Source organism: Chaetodon auriga, chromosome 5 (assembly GCF_051107435.1).
Source record: "Chaetodon auriga isolate fChaAug3 chromosome 5, fChaAug3.hap1, whole genome shotgun sequence".
Lineage (NCBI taxonomy): Eukaryota > Metazoa > Chordata > Actinopteri > Chaetodontiformes > Chaetodontidae > Chaetodon > Chaetodon auriga.
The window spans coordinates 14753627-14765947 of record NC_135078.1 but is presented as its reverse complement, the minus strand read 5'-3'; the positions used below and the strand labels follow the sequence as shown (position 1 = coordinate 14765947).

The following is a 12321-nucleotide window of genomic DNA, read 5'->3' as shown; positions in this document are numbered from 1 at the left end:
TCTTTCTACTGTTTTATTTGATGCGCCGTGTGTTTTATAGCATTGTTTGCTTTGCTGCAGGCTGATTTTCCCATTAGTGAAACAATCCCTAACCTCGATGTGAAAGCCTTCTACACTGTAGGCTATGATCTCAACCCTCTGCATCTGACTGAACGGCAATACTCCCTAAAAACGGGTACTACACAGAGTTCACAGGGTTTTTTCGGTGGCTTTAGTGGCTCTGGCAGAGGCCAACGTGAAAACACATCCGCTGGCATCTCTTGTTTTGTGTCCGAGCACAGAGTGTGCAAGCAGAGGCTGCAGCGCTGTTGTGTTAGACCCGGGTCAGAGCGCTGGGCTTTCACATGGCGTGAGAAAGACTGGAAGCATACACACAAACACACAGAGACGAAAACACACATGGATACCTACTTGCTATTTTCCTCCTCATCCAGGGACAGACAAATATCCAGACTAGAGCTGCACAGACCAGCGACTCAGCTACAGTGATGAGAAAGATGGCCCACACCGGTAGCATCTCTAACCCGAGCACTGCAATTAATGAACACACAAGTATAAAAAAAAAAACCCCTTGCAAGGAGTTTCAAAGCATTATAATCTACTTGTACTTTTATCACACCTTCAAAAGGAATTTTTAGCAAGCAAACGTCTCTGGCACCATCACCTGCTCAGACTGGGATGATAATTTGATCATACATTGGTGTCAGACTAAATAAACACACCCATATCTCAACACTTACACGGAGCTCCAGTGTACAAGATGGAGAATGTGTTGATCCCAATTGTGGACGCATAGAAGAGGGGCAGCGCTCGCAGGCCATTAGGGACAGAGTCATCCTATGTAGAAGTGACACACACACAAACACACACACAGTTTTAGTAGTTTCTCATATGATGATAAAAGAGCTAAAACCTAGGTCTTTGTCATGTGTCTTTGAGGAAGACAGCGAGCAGTTAACTTCAGCACAACAGAGCACTTGATCACAATCACATGTGAGTGTTGAACGCTACATATGCCGACGTCGAATAAAACTACAGCTTCCTCTTGAGGACAGACATTCAGCACAGGTCAAAGGTGTGGAAATAGTGAAAACAGATGATGAGGTAAAACGTTATATCCAACAATTCACTCTTACACAAGGTGCAGTTTATGAGGAGGCTGATACGCAGAATGACCTCACCTGTGAAGGTGAAAGTCTCACGTGGAGAAACTAAACCATTGTCGTGACTGTGCATCTTGGAAAAGCAACAAATTTAAACACAGCATACATGTAACAGAAAGACGACGTATTCCAATGTAGCTGATGCAAGTAGCCTGCAAAGACAGAGGTGAACTCATTCTGAATGTGATCCAGCTAAACAGCAACTCCAGTCCAAATGACAAATCGTCCTATGACTCATTCATACATAATCCTGCAGTCGTGACCTTAGGATGATCCACAACACTTCTCTCTTCCTGGTCTGCCAGAGATTGCCTGTTACGTAACAACAGATCTGCGGGTGTTGCCAAATCAAATGGATTTTATCTGTGCTGAAGTTCTTTGGACAGGTTTGCATGTACACGTCTGTGTCTAAACTCTACATGCTGACAGGTCAGTACTCCAGTGGAGTGATGTTAAGGCTTACAACCTAAGTGTTTACAAAGTTGAACACGTCACTGAAACAGAAATACAATTAAGAACCTGTAAACTCGATGAGGAGGGACTGTCTTTAATGATGTGAGCCTACCTTGTTGAGGATGAAGTGTCTGATAAGCATGAAGAGGAGTCCAGACATGAGTCCAGAGAGCAAGGGGGAGATGAACCACGACGCCACTGCAGAGGGAGGACAACACATTATCAGAAGAGAGACAACAATACTCATCAACAGAGTAAAACCAAACCCTGATCCAGCATCATCAGGCAGCCATGACGGAGGCCTTCAGCTGTCTTTTAGTTCCTGTATTGTTTTCCTGACAGGACTTATCTTCCATTCATTCACAGTGGTAGAGGAAGTACTCAGACCTTGTACTTAAGTAAAAGTAGTAATACCACAGTGTAGAAGTATTCTGTTACAAGTAAAAACCATGCATTCAAATCACAAAAGTATAACCACCCAAATATACTGAAGAGTACCAAAACTACCATTTATCATATAAATGTAGTGGAGTAAAAAGTACAGTATTTTGCCACTGAATCGTAGTTTACAATAAGTAAAGTAGCCGAAAATAGAAATACTCAAGTACAAGTATCGATCAAAACTGTAAGAGTACTTAGTTACTTTGCACCACCATCACTGAATGACTTTCAACCCTTAAGGAACAGGTGTGGACTTCTTAAATGAAGCTGTGGTTAATACATGCAGGTGGATAGTTTTTTCCATCTGAGGTAAATTGAGTTTATTCTAAGTCTGTCTTGTGGCTGCATTGCATGCTGGTCTATTGAGACCCCTCATGGTGGAGAAATTGGTAGCTCTGCCTCATCTAAAACAGACTGCTCGCTGTGTAAAATGGTCCAGGGAGTCATTCTCGCTGACAACATACTCTGATGATTACTGTGTGTTTTACAGAGCCGAAAAAAAGCGTTCCTGAAGTCAAACTCCACTGAGCTGTACAGGAAGTATCTCAGTGTGGTGATATTTAATTTATACTCTGTCAGTTCTGACTGGCAACGCTGTGTAAAATGTTCTGTATGTGAGCACCATAAATATACCCGTGTACAGTAAGCACACAGGTCTCACAGAGCTCCAAGCCATTACCAATCTTGACAAGCTGCATCCACTGTACTCCCTTGGTGCCGATGGCCACCATGGAGAAGCCGATGGTGGCGCCAACAATGCAGTGAGTCCCAGAGACCGGCAGTTTGAGGAAGGATGCGATTAGCTGCCAGACAGCTGACCCTGTGAACAAAAAAACACAAATCTCAGACATGTTTCATATTCAGTTAGAGATGTACTTCTGGAACAAAGGAGAAGACGAGCTGTAACTACAGAAAACAGCAGAGCGTACACTGACTGTGTTACTGTGCTCGAATAGTGAGGCTGTACAACGGACTGTTTGTCTTTTTGAGAATATTCCAAATGGATTATGGACATGTGATATCTTCGGGGACGGTACAACTGAAATTCAAATCGATCACTTCGAGTTTGTATTGTGTGTAAAGACAAATGAACCTGTGTTTAGTCTCATTACCCTCCATCACCACAAGAGAAGCTTTGAGAGACCACAGATCTGCCGTTCCTCAATGAGATGCAGTAATTCCAGCCATGTTAACACATGGGATTATATCAGTTTAGACAAAAGCATGCTTTGAAATGCACTGAAAGCTGCTGCAAAGATGAATCTGTAGACATGTGCTGAAAGCGACAAACACAGACAATAATGCTTCATTTATCCAGACAAAAAGGGTCTGCTAACAATATTTTCCCACAGGTGCACGTATGTTTGTTATTCTTGAACAACAGAGTCCATTATTTGAATAAAAAGACCTCGGTGTCTTATTCGCAGGCTTGGAGGTTTGCATTAGACATTCAGCATATTCTGCACTGCGCTGTTTCTGTGAACTCCTGCTGGACACAATGGAAGTGTTTTCCTGCTTTTATCTCATCGAATCAAGGAGTTCAAATTTCTTCTAATTCTGCAGAAACAATATGGCAGAGAAAACTGTTTCCTGTTAGACATGAAGAAAAACCGTTCAGTGTTTCCCCAACATTCACTGGTGGCCTTCTGCCACACCTGAATTTCCTGCGACACGGGATCCCCTGTGTGTAATATCAGCTGATTTATCACCCTGCAGTCACTCTTTCATTAAAAAGGCATTGTCTCAACGGGAGCCCCATTGTTTTCTGTTCTGCAGCATTCATTTACTGAGGTAATCTGATGTTGATGAGTAAAGCCACTGCTGATACTCAACAACTGCTGCTCGTGCTTCACCGCAAATGTGTTTTAATGTGAGGAAGCAACTCGTTTACAATGGCGCGAGGTAAGTTAACGTGACGTGAAGTAACGTGACTAAAACATCACGAGGTTCGTCTAAAGACAGATTTTTCGGAGTTGCTTTGAAACTCTGAAAGGACAGAACATCTCCCATAAATCCGAGTGGTTGTTAAAACAAGCGCGTACTAATCTTAGTGTGTAAATGATGTTAAAATAGAAAGAGAACAACATGTCAGAGCTGATTAATCTGTTAGTGGTTGGACAGAAAACTAATCTGCAAAACTAATCTGTCCAATGTGGACAATTCAATATTACTATTAAGCAGGAAATGCCAAACGGAACCAATGCCATTGGTTCTCAATGAGAGGATTTTCCGCTCTCTCTCTGTGTTATATCATTGTGACGTTCATATCTTTGGTTTTTGGACTGTTGTTCTGACAAAACAGGCAATTAAAAGAAATCACTTTGGGCTGTAGGAACTTGTGATTTTCCCTATTTTTAATTATTTGTTTCAGTCCTGATATCCATTTTTGACCTGCTGAATCCTGGCTCTCCTTTCCTGTCATGTGGTTATGAGTTAGATACTGAGGGTCTCTCATCATCTGTGTAACTAATTTCTCAAACGTCAACAGCAAAGGCTTACCAGAGGGGCACCATGCAAACACTTTTCACATGTACACAGTGGCACTCAGAGGTTTCTCTGAATGTTTTTTGGGGCTGCAACTAATTATTTTATTACAACCCTGCGTTCAAAAAGTTGGGACGCTGTACAAAAAAACCCCCCAGAATGCAGTGATTTACAAACAAACTGTGTTTACTGCCAATGCTTTTACAAAGTGTTCCTGAGCCCATGCAGTAATCTCCTTTATACAATCATGTGTTCACAAAGTGGTGAACCTCTCTCCATCCTTGCTTGTGAACGACTGAGTCTTTCCAGGATGCCCCTTTCATATCCAATCATGATACTATCACCTGTTACCAATCAACCTGTTTACCTGTGGAATGTTCCAAACAGGTGTTTTTGGAGCATTCCACAACTTTCAGTCTTTAGTTGCTCCTGTTCCAACCTGTTTGAAACATGTTGCTGCATCAAGCTCAGAATAAGTATACATTTAGAAAAATTAAATGAAGTTAATGAGGTAAAACATTAAATATATTGTCTTTGTACTGTTTGGCTGGTTGGCAAATAATCAAATTTAGTTTTATTTGTTTTAGACAGTGTCCAAACTTTTTTGGGACAGTCCAAAATATTCACTTAACAAAGACTTAAAATTGGAGAAATGCTGCAAACACTCAAATTTAAAAACCTGTAAATGGCTGATTTTACCTTTGAAAAACTGACTTAATATTTTAATAAATTATGTTTCTGTTGATCAACTCATTCTTTCAGATTTAATGTAGAGTGTTTATTCTTCATTAGTGAGACTGACTATTACTTCTTGGATTTCATCAGTTATTGCAGCACTTCTCAGCAGTTCTCACCAGTCTGGTTTCACTGAATGATGGAGCCAAGAAGCAGCAGCGGTTCAGCAGTACTTTTGTCAAGAGTACAACATAATCAGCAACTACATGACTCACTGCTGCACCCACTGTTTATCTCCACTATTGATTAATCTGCCTACTGTTTTTTCTGAATAACTGACTAATTGTTTTGTCCATAAAATGTTGTAAAATTGTGAAAAACATCCACAATGATTCTCTTGTATCCAAGGTGGTGTCTTCACATTCCTGGTTTTGTTTAAGGATATTCAGTTTGCCATCATATATAACAAAGAGGAGCAGCAAATCCTCACAATTGTGATGCTGAAATCAAAGAATCTTTGGCATTTTTGCTCGAAAAATGACTGAAATGACTAACAAACTGTCAAAACAGTTGCCAAAAATTTAGTCCAACTTACCGACCATGGCGCTGACCTCCCCTGCCATGAGTACGGGCACCGTTTCGTTGTACAGGCTGACATCTATGATGCCCTTTCGAATCGTCTCGCCCACTTTGGCCCCCAGCAGCATTGAGCCCAGCGTCTCAAAGATCGATGCCAGGATACAGGCCTGTCTCAGCGTGACCACACCGGACCCCACCGCTGTGCCGAAGGAATTGGCCACATCATTGGCACCCACTGAAAAGGCCAGTATGAAGGCAATGATGAAGCCGATAATCACCATCCACAGGTACGCCTCCAGATCCATCTTGATATGATTTCACCAGGCAAAAATCCAAGAAGAGAAAAACCTAAATCTTAAATATTCTAAAAAAAACTGAAAAAAACAAGAAGTGCTGTGTGCGTTTTGAGGAGGACTTGTGAAGCCCGCTCCTTTTCTTCGTCCCCTGGTTATAAAGAGTTCGAGGGGAGAAGCACTGCTGCTAACTAAGTGTCTGGAGCTCAGTCCAAAGATTGGAGACTAGTGATGGTGGGTGCAGAGAGCATTCCATAGCTTAGTGTGAGACAGCGTGTCTGCACGGTCCTTCACCTGCGAGAGAAACAAGACAGAAGAGACACAGAAACAGATTAGTGTCATAAGCCATGATTACTCTTTTTCAACAGTGGCTACCATCTGGCAACACCTCCCTTTGACTTCCTCAGAAAACCGACAAACAAAGGAGGGGAGGGACCGAGAGAGAGAGAGAGAGAAAGAGAGAGAGAGGAGGAGAGCTTATGAGAGCAGAGGACAAAAAAAAAAAAAAAAATCATCCCCAAAAAACTGAAGGATTCAGGATGACAGCGCAGATCTGATGAATCTGGGGGAGCACTCCAGCAGGGAAAGCTGAGGACCTCTCCGATTGCCACAATAGGAAATCATAGTCTGCACTTCAAAGGAATTAAATCAGATGGTTCCAGAGGCCCTGCTGACAGTGCTGACTCTATTAAAAGACCACAGTATCCAGAGTGAGATGTGAGTAATGCTCCCAACATTAGAGTGCACTATTAACACCTTCTCCCTGCACAACAGGGCAGCTGACGTCTCTGCCAGATCTGATTTTGTGTCACAGGTTTTCCCCTCTGACACACATCCAGGTAGCCTTTGACAGAATATCTAATTCACTGAGTTTCCATATTCGACCATGACGCTATCTTAACCACCATGCTGATGTCTGACAGTGATGCTAAAAACTGATAATAGGCAGAATTACCGAAGATATCGAATGTGTTACACCCCGATATTAAAGCACTTCCTGGAATGTCTGACAGCCTCGTGGATGTTTGCATGGCAAATTACATTACCCTTCCAAATTTTCGCTCTTTCAGCCTCGGCTCGACGGCTCAAAGAGACAGTGACAGTCAAAGGTACACGCAAGTTTTGGAGTACAAGTTTAAAGTAAATCGAAGGCTTTGCTGCAGTACAAAATAAAAAAAAAAAGTGCATGGATTTATGTTAAGACTGCAATGCAGTGAGAGCATCAGCAGTGGTGTTTTACTGCTGCTAGAGGTGGGAGCAGATCACAAAGCTGCACTTTTAGGGGTCAGATAAGTAAACTGATACTACAGTAGAGAACATGAATCATTATCACCGTCTTTCAGCTTTTTACTTCTCAGTGCTTAAAAATCTGGGGGTGACCCTCAATTTCATAAACGCAATGCACATGATTCACCAAATATTTAAGTTCATGCAGACACTGAAGTAGGAAATGACATTTTTTTTTTTTTTATGCAGACTATTCACAATTCTTAGTTGCTCCATTTTTTCAGTGGGGCACTTGACTTTTGGTCAAACACCTGACACAAACAACAGCGAGTTTCAAGGCTTTAGGGGAAAACTACTAAATGAACAAGCCTGCGACTTGTGTACACAGACCTAAACAGCTGTGACATGAGCTAATTAAGAAGTAATGTAATAAATAAAGGGATGGCAAGAGAATTATTTCAGATGTTAGCAACTGTTAAGTACAGGGTGAAACTCAGTGTGATTGTTCTTGGGCTGGATAAATTAAAGTATGTTGGAAATAAAAAATGACAAACGAGTATTTGATTAATCAGAAAACGCCAACAATTCCCTTATTCTGCTGATACAATGTGATGATCTGCTGCTTTTCTCAATTTGAAGACATAACCCATGACTGTAGCAGACTGCAGCAGGCATGCAGTGATCAATCAATTCATCACGGAATTCAGCAACGTATTAATCAGTGATAAAAATAATTTAGCCGTTGAGTGCATCAGTTGATCACATGGGATCGAACAGCTTCCCACGTCCCAGTAAAGTTCCACAAAGCTCATTTCCATCCCAACAGTGACAACAAGCCTTCGAGGCGGCTGGTGAGGCCACCAACACTGAAGCCTCTGGTGGTCCTCGAGAAACCTCTACGCCACAAACGACTTGGTCTGGGTTCTTTCTCCTCTTTTTCCTTTTGTCTCTGCCACATAATCAAAGTCATTTCATAGGGGTTAATGGCAGCACATTTCCTTCTATGGTTAAGCCAATTGTTAATGGGGAGCATTAAACGTAAACAGCTTGAAGGCCAGACGAGTACATTCTCTCGGCATGAACCGACTGTGTGCTCCTCATCGCGTGGGGGCAGGCAGCTCTTTTCCAAATAGCCTGCGGCCAGTTATGGCTCCCTCCTCCCGACCAAGAGCTCCATCTGGAACAGTTGAGGTCACATACTGCTATCCTTTATCCTTTGTTGAACCACAACACACACATAAAAAGATGATAAAAATTTGTCTCTTGATCAGGTCCGAGCAAGACCTCCCTGAATCAGCATCCAGAACCTTAAGTGACACTGAACGTTATTACATTGTTAATGGTTAAAAACGAAACTGACGTGCTTCATTTTCCTCAGATCCTTTGCCAGTTCTTTTTTATACGGGGGGAACGAGAGCTCAGAGGCTACCAGGTCTCAAAAAGACTGAGTGAAAAGTATGTGATACTTCAGTGATCCCTGCGGGGGAACTCTCTTTTTCACTTGCTTTCCCTCCAGAAAGAGCTCAGAGCGAAGGATCAGAGCGAGGGATCAGGGCTCCTGGACGTCTTCAGACAGAGCTTTGAGACTGTTGGACTGAGAGTAATAGACTGAGACTGATAAACTGAAGTCATAAACTCATGTTTGTCAATAAAACTGCGATTCAGAGTTGAACTAAAGTTAATAATTCATGATCAAACATAACAAGACAATCCTACGTGGGGATGTTATCGTTATCTGAAGCTCCACAATTCAACTGAATCCTCAAGTGCTCCATGTCACGAAAAGTTGGCCCTTGCGAGTAGAAACATTCAAATGACATCCAGTATTTAAAGATTTTGGGCACAAATATTTTTGACACCTCAATTCATAATAATTTGATTTATTTTTCAATATTCTTCTTGCCTAAAAACCTCTTTAACACCTTTGAGAAGTGCTGCACAAATAATATGTGTTCCAGTCAGTGTATTGACTTTGAAAGGACTAACACAAGACGTCGTGTAAATGTTTAATCTGGGGAACACCTCCGCCACAAAGCGACCACGCAGTCAAACATGGCCGTGCACCAAGCAGAAGCAGAGACTCCGCAGAGGAAACAATCTCTGCGACGGCCAAACACGACAGAGAGCGCGCCGTTCGAGTGTGTGTCTGTGAGAGGGAGGAAAGACGAGCGGCTCGAGTGTGGGCCTGCACACAAGCACCAGGCCTTTTTAATAGGTCTACAATTTTCTAAACAGGGAAAGTCAACGGGACAGCTGCAGCTGACGCTCGGTCCGTTCTGAGGACCTCATCCGGCCGTCACACATGAACACCTGCTCGCACACCGCTGCTCCCAGTTGTGCACATAAAAACTATTTTCTCCAGGACTAAAGCGTGTACAGTGAGAGGAGCGTGGTGGTGAGCTGTGGAGAACTGGCTGACTGCTGTGCTGCAGAGGAGACTCAAACAGTCCATGTAAGAATGGAAAAAAAAAAAGTCTGAGAGAAAATTAAAGAAAAATATGTATGTAGTTCAACCTTCACCCAGTTTCAGTTTTCTCTTTCTGGAGGAAATTAATAGGCTTTTTAAATTTGTTCTACTGTAGCTTAAGCGTCCCGAGAACATCCAAATTAAAAAAAAATATAACAAGCTAAACTTAATTTAATGCCTGTAGGTGAATACTGTCTCTGCATTGGAGCTATTCAGAGGCAGTGGGGATGCACAGTGCAGCCCATGGAGGGCAACTCCAGCAGCTCCCGAGTGACGTACATATTCCTAATAATTAGACAGCACTATGAATAATTAATTAATCTCTAAGAGTTAGATGAGCAGGTTGGATAAATGTGAAACTACAGTCAGCAGCTTAGCATACAGACTGGGAACAGGGGAACAGCTAGCCTAGCTCTGTCAAAGCTAAGCTAACTGGCTGCTGTGTATAGCAGACATGATTGTGGTATCTATGCTCATGTGACTCTGGGCAACAAAGCAAATATTTCCTAAGATGTCAAACTATTCCTTGAACATGCATGTCTTCGGAGCTGAAGGGTTTCTTCTCTGAATATATTCTGTTGAGGTCTCTTGTGTCTGACAGATCCTCTGCACACAGCATAGACCACAGTTTAGTACTCATTTCTGTCCACATTACAAAATCAAACATAAATAATGAACTACACAAAGTTCTCTGTTGAATCCTGCTTTCTCATGATACACAGCTCCGCCTCAGGGTGTAACTAGCAGCACATCCTCGAAATGTGGTGGCTGCAGAGACAGACTGCTTCACCTCCTTCTTGGACATCCCTGACTTGTCCCTGTCATTCACCACCAAACTGAGGTCAGAACTACATCACACATCCACACTTCCGCTGCTCTCAACATCTGCCGTGTGCGCGATTTGAAAACACATCAAAATGTCTAAAATGTTACAATTTGAACATGGAAAACAGAGCCTGGGGATGTTTATACGTCCTCACGGATGAAGAGGTGTATGACCTTGTGTCCTTGAGTGGTAAAACCCTGCCCTGACTTCCTATAGACGTCCATTTGTACACAGAGCAACAATTCAAAGGACACAGTATGAGCCATAGATTCAGTGTCAGATTGATGTGTGTGATGCAAGCTAAACAGAGCTCATGTGAAATGGATTTCCTGCACACTGATTGGCTAAACTGCATCTCGGGCTGCACAGTCCGGCTCTGTGACGTTTGAGTGCTTGCACTGCTCCGATGAATGCTTCACTGGGACCTTCAAACTTCTCCTTTGAAAGTAAAAGCTTATAAAGGCTCCATGAATTAATAGAATAAAATACAAAATGAGTTGCATAAAATGTTACACAACCTGTGCGAAGGCTATCTTTTTCTCCTTTCCTCTTTAATTCTGCTCCTCACCACTAGCCTAAAAGAAAAAAATAACAACACCACAAAATATCAAAGATATTAAACATGTCATTAACCTTTTATTTATTGTAGTTTACTTTTTATTCCCTTCTAAATCTCCTTTTTATTCCTGCTATTATTGCTTGCTGTCTATCCTAGTAATTTCACCGGCAGGGGATTAATAAAGTTATGTCTTATCATATCTTATCTTATCTTATCTACAGTCTTGTCTCGAGTCTACACAATGCCATAATACAGATTCACAGGCAGTGATCACAGCCGCTTCGTGCTACCTGGGTGAGAATGCACTACATGATTACGTTGCTGTTTTGGTCACTGGGATGCGGAACAACAAAGAGGAGATGAAACCAAAAATGCTGAATTTCATTTGAAACGGTTAGCTGCTACCAGAGGAAGAAATGACTCAGCTCAAACAGTTCAGGAGAGATGTTTGAGATGACATGCAGGTAACTCCCTCACGTAAGGATGAAACATGTCTTGAATTGTTAAGGAAGTTAATGTATAGTTTTTTAGGCATGCACATATCGCATGCCAGCTGCTTTTGCAACAAAATAAAATGAAGTTCACAGGAAATTATCATTTCTAACACACAACAGAAGAGTCCACTGTGGAATTAAAATACTGATAATGAGTCAGTTCCAAGCTGTCCGTTGGAGAGCCCTGCGCATATTTCTTCCTTTTCAAGGGGCAGCAGGTTAATTTGGCTTTATCTGTCTGGAGGCATCTGGATCACAGCTACAGTGAATTGAAAATGTAACCAGAACAACATGGTGCACAGCTATGATAACGGTTTGAGATAATGAATAGATCAGCCTACAGAGTGTAACTCTCAGCTTCCCTATTCAGCTCAGGTGCATCGTTTGTAACAAGTGAGTCACGACCGCTGTCCAAGGTGCTGAACCTGAGACCACCAGGGACGTGGGAGCTGCTTGAGGTGATTACAGTTGTTTACTTTGTCCACTGCATGGTTTGACTTTTGGTACCAGGTGCCGTTCTCAATTCTGTTTTCCACTGCAGCTGGTAGCCCCTCAGTGTAGGCGGGATTCTTTAGCCGATGGTCATATCCAACGCGACAAAACCAAGTCCTTTCTTTTTCAGACCCTTTCATCAGCAACCACACAGAGGAACGCCTACAC

At 42.3% G+C, this 12321-nt stretch overlaps 1 protein-coding gene across 6 annotated transcripts in view; it reads right to left on the bottom strand.

Annotated features, from left to right (window-relative positions):
* The window catches only part of slc20a2 (solute carrier family 20 member 2), a 51099-nt gene that overhangs the window by 13204 nt on the left and 25574 nt on the right, over positions 1-12321 (bottom strand). For all 6 annotated transcript variants that reach the window (XM_076731035.1, XM_076731034.1, XM_076731038.1 and 3 more), the window contains 5 exons: positions 5812-6382; positions 2737-2877; positions 1729-1814; positions 741-837; positions 412-531 (listed from right to left, as the gene is read on the bottom strand). In XM_076731035.1, coding sequence (XP_076587150.1) covers positions 412-531; positions 741-837; positions 1729-1814; positions 2737-2877; positions 5812-6100 — 733 coding nt within the window. In that variant the 5' untranslated portion in view covers positions 6101-6382. The remainder of the gene's footprint in view (positions 1-411; positions 532-740; positions 838-1728; positions 1815-2736; positions 2878-5811; positions 6383-12321) is intronic.